The 17,671-nt window shown below is 52.4% G+C and overlaps 1 protein-coding gene across 4 annotated transcripts; it reads left to right on the forward strand.

Annotated features, from left to right (window-relative positions):
• Positions 1–1,851: 1,851 nt before the first annotated feature.
• Positions 1,852–17,671, forward strand: Cbx7 (chromobox 7). 4 transcript variants are annotated; one of them, XM_075959866.1, is made up of 6 exons: positions 1,852–2,145; positions 3,945–3,988; positions 11,640–11,705; positions 14,294–14,360; positions 16,791–17,145; positions 17,406–17,671. In XM_075959866.1, exons 1-6 carry the CDS (start codon positions 2,077–2,079, stop codon positions 17,561–17,563), a joined length of 759 nt encoding a protein of 252 aa, XP_075815981.1. In that variant the 5' UTR covers positions 1,852–2,076; the 3' UTR covers positions 17,564–17,671. The 4 variants fall into 4 exon arrangements, with proteins under 4 accessions (XP_075815981.1, XP_075815982.1, XP_075815984.1 ...); XM_075959867.1 differs by having other exon boundaries at positions 17,409–17,671; XM_075959869.1 differs by having other exon boundaries at positions 1,853–2,145; positions 17,073–17,145.

A 17,671-nucleotide genomic window follows, 5' to 3' on the forward strand; every position in this document is an offset into this window, starting at 1 on the left:
TGTGTAAGGACCTTAGCACACTTGAACGCCAGTCGCCCTAGCTACCCATGGCTCTTGTTAATTTCCCGTCTGCTTTTTTCTGGAAAACGCGTTTCTGCTTTGGAAACCATTGTCTCTCCGTCATTGAATCAGACCTCTTCCCGGTCTCACCCCCCTCCCCCGCCCCGGATCCCCAGTTCCTCGTTTGGAATTCCCCTCAGGGATGGTCAGATTCCTAGTGTCTGTCTTTGCAAAATGTCTTTATTGTACCGTTGTTCTTAGCAGATATTTCCAGGGAATATACAGTTCTCGATGATGGTAATTTTCTCTCGGGACAGGGTCTTGACGTCCCCTGCCTTAAGGCTTCCTTTGCGCTTGGTAAAAACTCACGTGCCAATCTAGTTTTCTCTTTTGTGTCTTCGCCGGACTTCGGTGTTTAGAGTTTCAGAATAGGGAACTACGGGATGTATCTAAGCACTGGGTGCCTCAGTCGGGTTCGGTGGTAGAAAGCCCATTGGGTCACAGGGATGGGGGAGGGGGACGCAGCGAGAAGAGGTAGTTAAGAATCCGGGTGTGTGGGGGTGGGGGGTGGTGATGTTGAGGGGCGGCCCCAAATCAACTCCGGGAGGTCGGAGAGGCAGGAATGAGGAGGAAGCGGGCGGAGTGGGGGCGACTCCTACCTCATCTCCACTGTAGAGAAAGCCTTAGGGCTGAGTCGGGGATTAGGAGTTCGTTCGTTGCTCACGACAGAAGTGCAGAAAACCAAGGAGGTGGAGGAAGGCCTAGGGAGTCTAGTCCGTGGCTGGGTCGGCTGCCATAAAAAAGGGGTCTCCACCTGAGATGACTTGTTACTGCTAGCCTGGGCCCTCTGGGTAGCGCGCTCACGTGTGTGACCCGTGCTTTCTCCACCACCGGCTAGGACTGGGGAAGGGCTGATGGGTGGAAGCATGGCGGGGTGGGCGCAGAGGCATCATCAGGCCCGCCGGGACTGCGCACTCCGGGTGGGAAACCTTTGCTGTCCGCCCCTCCTACCGCGCCGCGGTCCTCACCCGGCCTGGTCTCCTTTGTGGGAAGGGAAACAAATGACCGGCTTATTCTGCCTGTTTCCTATCTGCATTACACGGCCTCACACCATTCTTTAAAATTTCGTTTGTATTTTATTTTATTCTTTGAGACAGGGTCTCTCTCTCCCCACCCTCTCCATAGCCCTCGAACACAAGAGATCCGCCCGACCCTGCCGCCTCAGTACTGGGATTAAAGAGTGAGCTTCTACCTTCTGTCTTAAAATGATTTTTTAAAATAAATAGTGTATAAGTGGTTGCCTGCTTACCACGTACGAGCCACGTGGATCAGAGGATAGCAGTGAATTCCCTGGAACCACGGTTGTGAACCATAATGCGAGTGTTGGGAACTAAACCCAGGTCCTCTGAAAAGAGCAGCAACTGCTCTTAAACACAACGCCATCTCTCCAACCCCTGTCTTAATTTATTTATTTGAGACAGGGTCTTATATAGTGCAGTCTGGCCACGAACTCCTTCCTGATCATTCTGCCTCAGCTGCCCAATGTTGAGATTACAGGCCTGCTACTCCGGGCTTCAGAGTCACACCATTTTGGACCTTCCGAATCATTGGGAGGATTCCAGGAAAATAATCACAGCCAGCTCAGAAGCAGAGGAGAGAGATGGGGTGCACCGCAGACGGCTGCGCTCACACCCCACGCTCCAAACAAGTCGGGAGCATCAGACGCGCTACCAGCCGCCCAACTTGGCTAGCAGGCGGGGTTAGGGAGAGGGGCGGGGTCCCGGCGGCGAGAGGCGGGGTCCCGGCAGCGAGGGGCGGAGCTGACCCTCCGGGCTCTCTCCGAGGCCCGCCCGCGCGCGCGCACCCGCTCGCCGGCGCTGAGGAAAACGTTGCGCAGGTTCAAAAATGGAACGTCGGCGGCGTGAGGGAGCGCTAGGGGGTGTGCGCGCGTGCGCGTGCGCGCCGGACAGAGCCTGACGGGGTCCCCGCCAGCCCGAGCATCGCGCGCAGCAGCCGCGGCCCCGCAGCTCCACCCCCGACCCGGCCCGGCCCCCGGCCCGTCGCCCGCCGCCCCGCATGGAGCTGTCAGCCATAGGCGAGCAGGTGTTTGCGGTGGAGAGCATCCGGAAGAAGCGCGTACGGAAGGTGAGGCTGTTCGGGGGCGGCTCCCGCGACGCGGCGAGGTCGCCTCCTGCTCCCCAGCACCGCCCCCTCCAGATCGGGCAGAGCGGAAAGTGGTGCGGGGGACACCTGGGGACCCGGCGCTGCTTGGCCGGCCTCACAGCCCCGTCCCTCACTTTCCCCGCCACTGTGGCTGGCCAGTAGAGTTAAAGTTGCTGCCCTGAGATGCTGGTGCTTCTGAGGCCGTCTGGGATGGAGATGAGGACGGGACTGGAGATTCTGAACTCCATTCCGCCTCATTACCTTTACGCTCAGTTTCGAGGAGACTGAAGCTCAAGTTGAGGAAGCAACTCGCTAGTGCGTTAGAGCAAGTGAGTCTCGAACTCGGCCCTCCGGAGTTTTAGTACCAAGCCCTTTGAAGTTGGCAGCAGAGCTTTGGGAAAGTCTCCTTTGGCCTATGAAGTTTTCCTGTTGGACTTTGACCTTCCCGATCCCACCCCCCCACACCCCCAGCCCGGGCACACCTTTCTTCTCCTTCCCCAATCCTCCCCTCCCCCACCGACCAGCCGGGTGCCGCTCCGCAGCCCGGGCCACTGTTGTTGGGGCATCCTCGAAGCTCCGCCCCCCTCTGCCAAGGCCTTCCACTCACACCCTGAGATTTAAGGAGGCGGTTCTGCCGCGCTCAGGACCACACACCTCTGCCCGGAGTTTCCGGTCCGCACCTCAAGTCTACGCTCTTTGTGCACGTGCCCGCCGAGGGGCTGGTCCCAGAGTGAACTTGGATCTGGGCATATGCTTGGGAAAGAAAAGTTCTTCTCTTGGGTCTGCCGAGGGTCCCCTTTCCGTTTTCTCCCTGCAACTCCTTGAGAGGCTCCTGGCAGCCACATTCTCCCGCTTGACTGAAGTGCGGGGCTGGATAGCACCTGCTGTGGGATCCTCTGCAGGGCTTTGGGTGGGCCCGGAGTGGGTGGCGTGGGGCTGTGACTGTCTGTTGGTTAGAGTGCCTACCCAGGGTACTAAACTGAAGCGGGTATAGCCATCATGTCCTCCGACAGGGCACAGGGGTAGGTCAGAGAGGGAAGGAACCCTTCATTCGTTCAGCTCAGCTCTCCAAACCTAAACTGAGGCTGCAGGATGTTCCAGGTACCACTCTGAGCCCGAGGCTCCCTTGTTTCTCTCAGTGCTGGCGTTCTGGCAAAGAGCACAGATACAGGCAGGATGAACGAGGAAGTCAATACTGATGCCTCTGGCAGACTAGGTGCTTTTTCATAAAGAACTGTCCACTGTGTGGTGCTAGGGAGGAAAACTTTAGCAAGGTGCTACAGATTAACCTCAGAGCCGTGGTATGGAGATGCTTCACCCAGTGCATGGGGCTGGGGTGGACTGTTAAGGTCCCTTTCCTTCAGACTCCAGTTTCTAACAAGGGACGGACAGACAGCCACCTTTCAATGGTGTAAGCAGCTTTTCCCAGAGAGGAGAGCTAGGGATCCTGGTCTCAGCTTCGAACTTGAGCTGCTGTGCGTGGCTATACATACATGTTTCCATGTGCTCTCGGTTTCCCTCTGTGACATGACCCCGTCTCGGGTTCCAGGGATGTTTGGGACCAGATGTACCTTCCATGCTGCAGCAGGGAGGGCTATGGGATGGTCATATAGTAGCCAGAGTTTGGGGGAGTTGTCCCTTGGGTTGAGGATCTGATAAAGAGGGAGCCTTGCCGTTCATAGGTTGGGGATACTATACTGCCACTGAGGGTCTCTTGGCCTTCATTGTCCTGCAGGGTTGTAGGGGTGTGTATCTCACTGTCTCCATTTTTCTTTTCCCAGGGCAAAGTCGAGTATCTGGTGAAGTGGAAAGGATGGCCCCCCAAGTAAGGCTCATGTGTGTGTCCCCTACCTGTCGTCCTCTGTCCATGCTGGCTTCAGCCCCTGTTGCTTTTATGACTGAATAGCAAGTCCTGACTAAATCATCAGCTTTTGGGGACCCCTCCGGTCCCCTCTGCTAGAGGGTGTCCTGCTTGTCCCCTCATCCTGCCCCCTTTCTTCTGGCCATGGGAGTTAAGACCCAGCACCTTGGCTTCCTCAACGACTGCTGGCCAGTGAAGGGGGTCCCATGTGGAGCAATTACAGTGCTAGGTCAGATGGGAATCTTGGCGGTGGATCCCCAGTCAGTGCTGGGGTGGGGTGGGGGCAGAACCTGGGTCTTCTTGTATTTGGATGGCACTCTCTTGTCTACAGGGTAAGTTCCCAGGCATTCTTTTTAAATAGATGTGATTCTGAGCTTTTCAGCTGAGGAAGCAGCTTGCCTTAGGTCACACAGCAAGGGGAGGCAGAACTGGGACTTGAACTAAGCCTGACCATTTTCAGGTCTCTCCTCTGTCTTCTAATATGCTTTCCTGGCGTTGTGGGGTAGAGAGTTAGGGAGGAAACCTAGTATGGCAGATGAACCTCTGGTGTGGGAGCCTGATGAGGAACCTTCTCACTAACCAAAGAGTTGTTGGGGTTGGGAAACAGGCTACATGTAGGACCTCTCTACTGGTCTGTGACCGCTCTGCCCTGCCTCCTAGAGCCTGGCTTCTGGAAACCCCCTCTGCTCTCCTGATGGCTCTGACAGCCCTGGAACTTTCTCCTCTTGTGTGTGTGTTGGGGGGGGGGCGTGGAAGTGGGAGAGGGCTGACCTGTGATTCGGCCCTGGGGTATTAGGGAGGGATGGTGGGAAGAGGGGAAGTCAGTACCCAAGTGCCTCCAGTGTTCCCCTCTACGAAGTGGGTTCAGTGGCCTAGGACTCACTTCTCTTACAGGCTGCTTAGCCTGGCAGGGTGAAAGGCCTGGGCATCGGTTCAGAGTGGACCACGGGCATCCAGGTGTGCTGGTGATAACACGTAGATAACACATTTGTCTTCCCCTCCACTGGTCCCTAGTGGTCATCTGGCCTGGGAACAGTGGCAGAGGGAATGCAGGAAAAGGGGCACAGCCAGTGGCTGGAACAGGGCTCCGTTTGCTGTCTGCAGGCAGCTGACCACATCCACAGCTTCCCTGAGGAGAAGGGGAGCAAGGGCCTTGATAGCTCTCCTGTGTCTTCCCAAAGTCATTTGGCTAGATCACCTAGGGTGATGCCTTCTGCTCTCTTTGCTTCTAGATTTCAGGCCTGGCTGCCCAGTGGGCACTTAGGAGCCCTTGGGCAACTCCTCAGCCTCTACTTGCTGCTCTCCTAATACTGAACCCCAAAGCCTCTCACAGAACCAATGTTCTCAGAGTTAAACTAAAAGTACAGGGTCAGCTGAGTGGGCCTGTAGGCTGTGTTTTTTGTTGGAAGGAAAGATTCCATTCCAAATAGGAGCTTTAGTTTGCTCAGAATAATATAGTCTTTTCAGATGGCGAAACTGAGGTTACGACAGGAACATGACTGCTAACTCCACCTCATAATCCCCATTTCATATGATGCCTGCTGCCTGGGTGGGTCAGGTCCAGCTGCTTTGCAGAGGCTGAGAAAGTGTGGGGAGTGGGTGTTGTCTGGCTTGGGTCCTCCTCATGGCTAGGTAGGGAACTACTTAGTATAATAGTGACAGGAAGGTACCTTTGCCAGGCCACTGCAGCCATTTTGTTCCTGTCCATTTTTCCCCCAGCAAAAGGCAAATAACGCCCCCCCTCCAGTAATGTAATAGAAGGGAACTCTTGGATCTTCCGGGGGCATCAGGTATTCTGTCTGACTCGAAGACTCTTGGGTACTCCATTTTACCTGTTTGCCCAGCACCCTGCTACTCCCCAAGCATATAGCTCCATCTTTTCAAAAAGACGCTCCTTGGAGCTTCAGTAATGACGTCATTTACCAAGGTGCCAATGCGAGAGCCCCAGTAAAAGCCAGGCATCACCCACTTTTACAGATGGAGAGTCCTTCTGAGATTCTGATCTATCCCTGGAATATGTGGCCAGCGCCACTAAAGCGGCCCAGGGGTGTCTTGCTGCTAGCTTTTCTAGTGTCAGCCCATCATGCCTCCTTAGGAACTTTGGTTATGATTGACAGGCTGTGCCTCCATTTCCTCATGTATAATGGCAGCCAGGTACAGAGCAGGGTGCCTCCTCTCTAGGCCAAGAAGCCTTGTTTAGCCCTGGCAGCCATGCCTGCAACTCCAGGCTTCTGAAGCTGGTTTAATTTTCTTGGATTTTATAAGTATGTGCGTCATGTGGCTTAAAACATCAAATCTTCTCCCCAACTCAAAGCTAAGGGATTACGGGGAGACCCGGTTTAGAATGAGGCTCAGCAGTTGGGGCGGTTGAAACTGGAGTCCTGGAGCTGCTGCTGGCCTGGCTCCGCGTGGCCCCAGCTCGCCCGGTTTCTGCGTACTGCTCAGCAGGCCCCTCCCCCACCCTGGAACTGCAGGCTACGGCCCGGCGACCTGTCCTGCTTGGGGTGCTGCGCCCCACCCCATCGCCTGACCCCAGCTCGCGGGGACGGCAGAGGAGCGGGGGCCGGGGTGCGGTGGCGGAGCTTGTTTACCGGGCGGTGGGGCGGGACTAAGGTCACGTGGTCGTGTTTATCTCCAGCCGGCAGGCGTGCCCGCCCATGTAGGTTTCCAGTGCTGGGGCTCCCACCCTCACCCTGTGCTTGAGTGCGCGAGCGCGCACCAGATGCTTACAGCGGCACTTTGCTGCCAGTTTTGAACCCCTCTGCAAGACCCCGCTGCTTCACTTTGCCTTGAGGTGGGAGGGATTAGCAGTCCTCCCACCTCCATCCCTCCTGCTGCTCCCTTCTCTGCCTTGGGAATTGGTTCTAGGACTCTGACTGCCCTTTTCTGTTGTTTCACGGCTAAGAGAGGCTAGATAATAGGCAGTGACCCTCCCCCCAGGGATGCTCCAGCTTGTGGGAGAGCCCAAGGAGGTGACCTTGGGCGAGGTGCTTAATCTCTGTGCCTCCTGTTTTCATCTGTAAACTGGAGTGATTATTTAAGAACCTACCTCTGTGAAATATTCCTCAGAGTAGACTGTTGCATTCTTGACAGCCAGTGGAGGCAGTTGTTCTTTAGATGAAGGAACTGAGTGCAGAGAAGGGTGGGAATCCCACAGTAGCTGCAGCAGTAAGGAGTGGGCTGATAGGAGCGGGAGGGCAGAAGACTTGAGTTCCACCTGCCCTGGTGGGGGTCAGCTCAGCAGCTTTCTTAGAACACCTGGTGCTGAGTTGAGCCGGGTGCATTCAAAGTTGAATTGGTCCTGCTTAGCAAGAACCAGTTGGGCCAGGAATCCACCAGAACCTGGTTCTTAAGGATGGTTGGGAGATGGCTGCCAGACAGGGAGAGGAGTGCACACAGGGGCTGACGAACCTCTGGAGGCTGCCCAAGATCCACTGGTCAGCTGAAAACAAGAAGGAAGGAAGGAAGGAAGAGTTCTGTGCCTGGCCACTTGCCCCTCTTCCTGGTCCAGTGTCCCTGAGACTTAAGAGAAAGGTTTTAGCTCTTAGGGTGTCTCTGCCTCCTTTCTCCCTGCTCATGAGACCTCTCAGGCAGTTGTCACTTGCCCCAGGATGCCCTTGGCCTGAATCACAGAACATGGTCATGGTTTAATTTTTTAAAAAATACATATCACTGGGCATGGTAGTGCACGACATTAATCCCAGCACTAGGGAGGCAGAGGCAGGCGGATCTTATGAGTGGAGGCCAGCCTGGTCTACAGAGGGAGTTCCAGGACTCAGAAATCCTGCCTCTGCCTTGGGAGTGCTGGAACTAAAGGTGTGCGCCTGACTTTAACATCCCTTTCATCTTCTTTCCTGGAACCTTTCTTCCCAACATGTTCCTGTGTGGGTGTGCGTGCGTGTGCACACACGTATTTATAGTCACTGAGTTTAATTGTGGTTGCTTGCTTATACATGGATTTGGGGTTATTTACTGGGTTATAGGTGTCTTCCCAGTAGCCACACCTCTGAAGAAAAATGGCGTCTTTCCCAGCAGCTGTGGACTAGGGGCGTAGTTCGTGTGCGTTGTCCTCATCTATACTGAACTGTTGACAGCCTCCATTTTGTGCAAATAACCACAGCTCCTGTGCGTTCAGGAGTGTGGTAGCCATGTGCTGTTCAGAATAGCATCTTAGAGCATTCCTTATCCTCTGCCTGCTCTTCTGTGATGTTTCCTGAGGTTTGTGGGGGAGGGCTAGTATAGATGTCCTGTTTAAGGCTGAACGCTCAAAATTTAACTTATTCTCAGCACTTCAACATTTTCCTTTTGTTCTGTTTTCTTGTTTGTTTTTTCTCAAGACAAAGTTTCTTTGTAGCAGGCTTTTTTGGACTGTCAGCCCCGAGATCATGACACAGACTTGGTAATTATGAATGCTCAGCCTTTAGCTTAGGCTTGTTTCTCGCTAGGTTTTATAACAGCCCACTTCTGTTGATCTGTGTGCTACCCCAGGCTCGTTTACCTCATCTGCATGCTGCCCGTCCTGTTTACCTGCGGTCTCCATGTCTGGCTGGCTCCCCGTTTCTCTCTGCCCTCCTCTGCCTAGCTTTTGGCCATTCACCTGTTTATTAGACCATTCAGGTGCCCCAGGCAGGCAAGGTGGAGCAGCACATCTTTACACACTTAAAGAAATACTCTATTCCACAACACTTCTCTGTATAACAGCTCTGGCTGTCCGGAACTCGCTCTGTAGACCAGGCTGGCCTCAAACTCACAGAGAGCCATCTGCCTCTGCCTCCCGAGTGCTGGGACTAAAGGTGTCACCACACCTGACTGCACTTTGACCGTTTTTGAGTCTGCAATAATTCTGCCTACTGCAAAAAGCTTCTTCTCTAAGACTGGGAGCAGCACAGATCTACGGGTTTAAACAAATACTTAGAAGGCAGTTTGACAGCATGTCCCTTTAGCAGAACAGCAGATAGGTTCCCTCCTAGGAGCTATGATAACCAGGTTAACAGCCCTGAGCATAAATTTTCTCCTGCGGAGTTGGCCTCCAATCAATTCGGAAAGCTGTTGATTGTTTACCATTTACACCTCTGTTGCACCGTTGGTAGCATCCTGCTTAGCCAGTCAGTATTAGAGCAAGCGAGGATCATCTCTGGGTCAGACTATCAGTGGCTTTCTCCCAAGTAGCCTGGAATCTTTCAGAACTATGAAAACTAATAAGAAACTCCCAGGTCAGTTCTAGCTTGATTATCTATGTCCTATAATAAAAATATGCGCTGTCTATAACATCAAGGTCCTACTACCTAATTTTGGTGGGCAACCAAGAGCAATGACAAATGCTTTTGTTTTGGGCCCTCAGGCCTTCTTGTCAAACAACTCATAGGGAAGCATCTCATGCCTGGCACTGAGATTTTCATTTAATAACCTGTGCTTTCTGGAGGCAGCAGCATCCACTCACACTGGATACCTCCATTCATGATCATGTTTTTAAAAATAGTGTGTGTGTGTGTGTGTGTGTGTGTGTGTAGGTGCATTTGAGTCTCACTGTGGTTGTTAGAGTACAATTTGGTTCTCTCTGTCTACCTGGGAAATACCAGGGATCAAACTCAGATAGCATATTACCAACCCTTAACCTCTTTAAAAAACACATGTGTGTGTGTTTTTAGTAGTGGTGGTGGTGGTGGTGGTGGTGGTGGTTCTGCATGTGTTTGGTTATGTACACATGAGTGCAAGTGCCCAGGGAGCCCAGGAGAGGGCACTAGCCCCTAGGAGATAGCGGGACAAGCAGTAATGAACATCTGACCTAGGAGTTGGGATCTGAAATCCTGCTTTTTGCGAGATCAGCTTGTGCTCTTAGCTGCTGAGCCATCTCCAACCTCTATATTTTAAAAACTAGCTTACAGATTGGTGGGTTTTCCACTGACTTTTCATACATCCATAGTTTTGGTGAACTCTCCCCCATCTCTTGCTCTCATCCCCACTTACGCCTTTTTCCACCCCGGCATTCTGCTCCCCTGTTCCTGCTTCAAAGTTTCTTTCCTTCTGTCTCCTGGGATCTTTCTGGTTTCCTGACCTCCACAGACACTGCAAATTAACACAAATCTGAAAATCTGAAGCTAGGCTTTTTCTTTTTGGGCCTGGGCTACTTCATTTTGTGTATTTTCCACTTCGATCTGTTTTCCTGTGAATTCTGTGTTTTTATTTTTTTCTTTACATTTGAATAACGTTCCCTTGCATATGGGTGCCACATTTCACTATCTGGTTATTACCTGATGAGCGTCTAGACTGACTTAATTTCCTAGCCACGATGAAGAGAGCAGAAAGAACGCAGAAGAACAAGTATCTCTGCAGTAGTCTTTTGAGTGCATGCCCCAGGAGCGGTATGTTTGAGCGCCACATTTTTGTTGTTATTGTTGTTGTTTTTTTTTTTAATTATGATTGGGTCCACCATGTAGTTCTAGCTGACCTGGAATTCAGTATGTAGACCAGCACACCCAGGCATTATCTATCTATCTATCTATCTATCTATCTATCTATCTATCTATCTATCTATTTTTTGTTTTTTTTTTTTTTTGGTTTTTCGAGACAGGGTTTCTCTGTAGCTTTGGTGCCGGCCTGGAACTAGCTCTTGTAGACCAGGCTGGCCTCAAACTCACAGAGATCCGCCTGCCTCTGCCTCCCAAGTGCTGGGATTAAAGGTGTGCGCCACCACTGCCCGGCTTGTTTTTGTTTTTTTGAGACAGGGTTTCTCTTTGTAGGTGGCTTGGGAGCCTATCCTGGCACTCACTCTGTAGACCAGGCTGGCCTCAAACTCACAGAGATCCTCCTGCCTCTACCTACTGAGTGCTGGGATTAAAGGCATGTGCCACCACTGCCCAGCGATTTTTCTACTTGTATTCCCACTTACTGCTTTAGAATTTTATTTTTTGTTCGTTTAAGATATTGGTCATTGCCAGGCAGTGGTGGTAGCACATGCCTTTAATCCCAGCACTTGGGAGGCAGAGACAGGCGGATCTCTGAGTTTGAGGCCAGTCTGGTCTGTAGTGCAAGTTCAAGGACAAGCTCCAAAGCTACTGAGAGACCTGTCTCTGGGGGAAAGAAAAAAGATATCAGTCATCACTAGACGTTTACCAGACACCTGTTGTGGGCCAGGCTCAGAGAGAAGGGGCTGAAGGGGCTGCAGGCCTTGCTTGATGGCTGCAGCTGGAGCTGGGGCCGAGCAACATAAAAAACACAAATAGCAAAACCCTTTCTCTCAGCCAGCCACTACTGTGAACAGCCCTGAGACCTCTGGTCAGTCCTTGCGTTCTTCACAAGGAGGGACACAGAAGCACAGGGCTGCTGATTATTAGCTCAAGGTTACACAGTCAGCGAGGGTCAGAGCTGGGATTTGAACCCAAATAGGCTAGCCCCGGAGCCCCTGCCAGGCTGTGGGATGAGGGCCAAAGGCATCCTTAAGCTTCAGGAGGATGAGAGATCTAGTTGGAGTCTGCAGTAGGATGGAGTTGTGGCTAAGGCTCTCATAACTGCACAGGCCAGGCCAAGGCTATGTGATAGGCTGGCACAGAGCACAGCTGCACCTCTGGGACACTGTGGTGGCTGAGCAGCTCTGATCTTTTGTTTTTCTCCCCAGGTACAGCACATGGGAGCCAGAGGAGCACATCCTGGACCCCCGCCTTGTCATGGCCTACGAGGAGAAGTAAGGGCCCTGCTTGTTCTGGGCCTGGGCTGAGCCTTGCTCCAACCAGTGGCTTAGCCCTGGGCAAGAGGGCAAGAGGGCCGGGTGGTTCGGGCTGTGCGTGCCAGGGAAAGGTGGTGGGCATCTAAAACCTGTTCCTGTATCCTCCCTGTCTGCCAGCTTTGCCCTTCTGTGGCTTCCTGGTCCCAGGCTGAGGATTCATTCAGAAGCACTGACAGATGTATCCCATGTGGGAATGGCAGCATCTGACCCTCCCTGTCAAAGAAGGAAGGCTGATGAGGCCAAGCAAAGCCAGGGATGTGAGGAAGGGTTCCGGCTTGACCTTAGACCTCCAGTCATGATCCCACCTTCCCATGGCTTCCCTGCTCCCACCTGGGCCAGAGTGTGGCACACCTGTTGACGTTTTTAAACTACATTTGGTGGGGGCACCTGAGTGCCACAGTGCGTGTGTGAGGTTCAATGATGACCTGCATTGGTTCTCTTCCCTCGCCATGCCTGTGTTTACAGAGTTCACGCTAGCCCTGGCCTACCTGGACTTGTGGCTGCTTCACCCTCTTCTTTCTTCTACTTGCTGGACTTAGTCTGTGTGCTACTGTGTCTGGTTCTCACAACTGTTTTGTTTGTTTGTTTGTTTTTAGTTTTTCAAGACAGAGTTTCTCTATTTAATAGTCCTGGCTGTCCTGGAACTCACTCTGTAGACCAGGCTGGCCTCAAACTGGGAGATCAGCCTGTCTCTGCCTCCCAAGTTCTGGGATTAGAGTCATGCACCACCACCACCACCCAGCATACTGACAACTGTTTATGTTATTTGATTCCTATGGTAATTTCTTGACATAGGAATGAGGCTGCTATTGGAATGAGGAATCTAAACCCCCTGAGCAGTTAGGGGGCTTGTCCAGGAGCTTTGCCTATAGAAGCTGGGACATTGAGGGCATGATCTGATCAGTCCCTCATTGCTACACTATTGCTTCTCCCCAAAGGCTTCTGGAAGCACATTCAAAGATTCAAAGGATGTGTCATCACTGTTCCTTTTTGTTTTGTTTTGTTTTTTTGTTTGTTTTTACAAGACTTGTTCTTTTTAATATTTATTTGATTTTCTGTGTATGTGTGAATGCCTGAGTGTGTGTGTACACACACACACACACACACACACACACACACACACACACACACACACACACTATGTGCATGCAGTACTTCTGCAGACCAGAAGAGGATGTCAGATTCCCCCTGGAACTGGTATATTAAACATTCTGTGAGCTTCCATGTGGGTGCTGGGAACTGAATCTGAGTTTCCTACAAGAGCAGCCAGTGCTCTTAACTACTGAGTCATTTCTCCAGCCCTCCATCATTGCTCTTAAGTCAGCGATGGTGTTCCTGTCCCACAGTTTCTCTCTGTTCTCTCTGCTTCTTGGTAAGATCCTGATCTAAAGTAGTGTTTCTCAATGTGTGAGTCATGACCCCTTTGGGGGTCAAACAATTATTTTACAGGGATCGCCTAAGGCCGTCGAAAAACACAGCTATTTAAATTATCATTTATAATAGTAACAAAGTTACAGTTATGAAGTAACAATGAAATAATTTTATGGTTGCGGGTCAGTACATGAGGAACTGTATTAAAGGGTCGCAGCATTAGGAAGGTTGAAAAGCACTGGTGTAAAGGGTTGTGTCACTGAGAGAGTCCTATGGACTGTCTCAGTTTTCTGAGACAGGGTCTCCCTATATAGTCCTGGCTAGTCTGAAACTCACTATATAGACCTGGCTACCTCCCAAATGCAGGAATTGTAGACATGTGGCACCATGCCCAAGTTTTAGATTGTGGCAAAGAAAGCTGTGGAAAGAGCCAAGGCCAGGTGCCCATTCCTCGAATCAGGAGATTATCGCCCGGCAGGGCTGTGGTAGCTCCCACCAAGACCAGTTTAAGACATTTGGGGCTGACTGGTGTATGGATAGTCCAGATGAGGAGGTCTCATTCCTTCTTAATGGAGAATGAGCGAGCTCCCACCTGCTCCACCTTCCTGCTGTCTGTGAGGTCTTCGTGGTAGGGATGCAGGAGAATGTGTGGAGTGGATTGAGACAGACAAGAGGATCTGGTGTCCCCATGTTTTTGGCACTGCCATGTGGAGTCTGGAGTTGTGTCATACAGGTTAAGGGTGTCTTTGTTGGGAGGGCACCTGCAGGTCAGTCTTTCTCCTTCCTTACCCTTTCTCTGCAGGTTCCAATAGATCCCAGACAGAATGGCTGTGTCGACCTCCCCTTGCCAAGGAGCTTGCTATAGTTCTTAGTGCCCAGGACACTCAAGGCCGTTCTGGTTCTGAGTGAGAGTAGAGAGCAGAGCTCCATTCTTACAGGGTCCTCAGTGGCATAGGCGGTAGAGCCCTGTGTGGCCCCGGAGTGTAGCAAGGACCTGTGTGTTTTCAGACTAAAGGCTGAGCCCTGGAAGCTGAATGTCTGTTATGGCTCCACAGAGCAAGGGGGAGGAGTGTGGAATGGCCTGTGTCCCCCAACCCAGGCACATGATGGAAGGGGGTGATGTCTCTTAGAAGTCACAGTTTCTTTTTCTTCTGTCACCTTCTTTGCACTCCCAGGGAGGAGAGAGACCGAGCATCAGGCTATAGGAAGAGAGGTCCGAAACCCAAACGGCTTCTGCTGCAGGTAACCACTGTCTCTGACCCCCCCCCCCCCACCTGCATGTGCACTGGCCCTCGCGTCATTTACTCAGCTTACCCAGCACAGCCAGAGTACTGTGCAGCAAGACACTCAGTGGGTTTGTTTCAGTAGAAGGAGTTGGGCAAAGGCTGCGCATAGATTTGGAGCCAGGAAGGTCAGCCTGGGGTGGGGACTCTAGTGGGCCTGAGGTAGTCATGTAGCCAATCTTTGAGAACTTGAAATGTTGTGGACGAGCCTTTTTGACTCTCCAAATCTCTAAACATCAAATAACCGAGGATCTATATGCTGAGGAAGCATGGCAGGCTAGGACTGCAAAAATCCAAGGACTGGATACTCTTAGCATTCTGAACATGACCTTGGAATAGCAGACTTACAGAACCAATGTTCTTTTTGGATGGGGAGAAGACTGTGAAGCCTGTGTTGTCCTCATTCTCAAGGTGCCTTGAGTCTTGGCATAGCCACCAACAGAGTATGAAGCCACAGACACTGTTCCGTGATTCTGCGCAGGTCTGAGTTTTCTCACCTATAAGAGGGTGGGTGAAAGGATGTGTTCTTGATTTCATAAGGTTCATCTGGGCATTTAGTTTGTATGTGTTTAACCACTCCTGGTGCTTGATTACCTCAGGCTCTCTTTTTTTTTTTTTTTTTAAATATTTATTTATTTATTATGTATACAATGTGTGTATGCCTGAAGGCCAGAAGAGGGCACCAGCCCTCATTACAGATGGTTGTGAGCCACCATGTGGTTGCTGGGAATTGAACTCAGGACCTCTGGAAGAGCAGGCAATGCTCTTAACCGCTGAGCCATCTCTCCAGCCCCACCTCAGGCTCTCTTTAGTGGACAGGATGGCTTGCCTTTAGGTGGCGATGACCCATGGGTTTGTCATAAACTGGCCCTAGGGCAGAAAGTGACCTTTGCTAGACATGCACCCAGCACACACGTTCCCTCTCTATGTCAGATGGTAGTTGTATCAGTCATCTACTGCTGTGAGACAGACTACCCCAACACAGCACCTGGAAAACGAAAAGTTATTGTGTTATACGGTCTCTGTGGGCCTGTCCGGAAGGTGGTGCTGCCTCAGCTGGTTGTGGATCCCTTCAGGATGTTTGAGGGCTGGAACAGAAGTTTGACTGCCCAGTCACTCCTCGTGTGCCAGTGACATGGTGCTGGAGGTTGACAGTCCTATTGTGTGGTGTCCAGTCAAGTGGGTGATCAAAGAGCAAGGAAGAAGCCACAGTGTGTTTGTGGCCTTGCCTGAAGTCACACTGCAGAAGTCCAGAAGGTGGTGCTGTTGGACTCAGGCTAGTGTTCTGTTTTTTTACTCTGATGAAGTGCTTACAGCTCAGCGAGGCTTGGGCTTGCCTGGGGTCACTCGGCAGGGTAGAATCCAGCTCTGACTGGAGCTCAGGATGAGGTAACAAAGAACCAAAAGGAACTACCCTTGAAATGGCTTGTGAACCCTGAAGTTTCCTGAGGGCTGGCTTCAGGGAAAGCCTTGAAGTCCCCTGCGCAGCCTTCTCATCCTGCCAGTGACCCATACCATGTGTGCCTGGCAATCAGCAGGCAGGGCAGAGTGGTGTGGGACTGGCGTGTGTCATCACTTCCTCCACCTTGAGGGTTTGTGATCTCATGGCCCCGTTTGATGGCCACTTGTCCTGGGATGGCCTCTGATGGCATATGGCAAAAGATGCTGTCCCTGAGTAATATGGGATCTTCTTTGCTCTCGATCTAAGAATTTTTTTTTTCTTCTGGAGCTGTGCAAATTTTACTCCAAGTTGGAATGTCAGACTCCCCATTCTAGAGTTCCAACCTGCTCTGCTTCACCGAGGTTGAGTTGGCAGCACAGACCCAGCCCCTAGAGAGGGCCCAGGGCAGCTGTCTGCAAAGAATAGGTGGGACTCTGCTCCTGCAGGCTGGACTGCCTGCAGACTGCAGAGGCAGCTTCTCCCTTTGCCTCTGTCATCCCTGAAGATCCTGTTTCAGCTTTCAAGGCTCCTTGGGAGACAAAGACCTCTCTCTAAACGGCAAAAAAATCTCGGTGTGTTTACTTCAGAAATCCGGGGAGGGGGGTTGTTGTTGTTGTTTCATTTTTTCAACTTTGCATAGCACTGATAATCAAATCTAGGACCTTGCGCTTGGTAGGCAAGTGCTGTGCCACTGAGCTGTGGTCCTTCCCCTATGGGTTAGTTTGCAGCCCTGCAGCCCTGATCCTCAGCCCTGGGGAGGCAAGGCCCATGCTGTGGCCAAAAGGGATGACTGAGCTCAGCGGGTGTTGGGACAGGTGTGGGCCCTGGTCCGTGGACAGGGGAGGTGCAGGATGAACAGATGGGTACACTGGGGGAGTTACCGTGTAAGCAGTGGAGCCGCAGTGGGAGGGGCAGGCTGACCCGCCGCGCCCTGGCTTGCCCCTGCAGCGGCTGTACAGCATGGACCTGCGGAGCTCCCACAAAGCCAAGGGCAAGGAGGAGCTCTGCTTCTCTTTGATGCGCCCACTCGGCAGCGGGAGCCCCGAGGGGGTGGTCAAGGCGGGGGCAGCTGAGCTGGTGGACAAGGGCCCCTTGGTGCCCACCCTGCCCTTCCCACTCTGCAAGCCGCGCAAGGCCCACAAGTACCTGCGGCTCTCACGCAAGAAGTTCCCGCCACGCAGCGGGCCCCACCTGGAGAGTCACAGCCATCCACGGGAGCTCTCCCTGCAGGAGTCACCAGCCCCAGATGTCCTGCAGGCCGCCGGCGACTGGGAGCCTGTGGAGCAGCCCCCTGAGGAGGAGGGTAAGGCAGTCATCCTGAGACCTCAGCCTGAAAGGCCCTGACCCTTGTCCAGAGGGCCTGGAAGCCATGTGCAGCTGTGGAGCAATGAGGACTGATTTGGGCCCGACCCCTGCCCACCCTCTCCAGCTGGGCAGGTGCATGTGTGCCCTCCTAAGCATCCAAGTTCAAGCATATCAGGGGATGGGCTGTGTGCTGATACTACTAACTGACCACTTAGTGACAACCTATGCCTCATCTGTGTCTTTGTCCCATGGCTGCAGCAGAAGCAGACCTGGCCAATGGGCCCCCTCCCTGGACACCCACGCTCCCCTCAAGTGAAGTGACCGTGACTGACATCACCGCCAACTCCGTCACCGTCACCTTCCGTGAGGCTCAGGCTGCCGAGGGCTTCTTCCGAGACCGCAGTGGGAAGCTGTGAACAGCTGCTTCCTGTCTTCTTAAACTGTGTTCCTTGGGGCTTGGGTGAGGAGTTCCAGAGACAGGAGGGGCTGGGAGCAGGGCAAATTTAAAAAAAAAAGAAGAAGAA

Source organism: Microtus pennsylvanicus, chromosome 2 (genome assembly GCF_037038515.1).
Source record: "Microtus pennsylvanicus isolate mMicPen1 chromosome 2, mMicPen1.hap1, whole genome shotgun sequence".
Lineage (NCBI taxonomy): Eukaryota > Metazoa > Chordata > Mammalia > Rodentia > Cricetidae > Microtus > Microtus pennsylvanicus.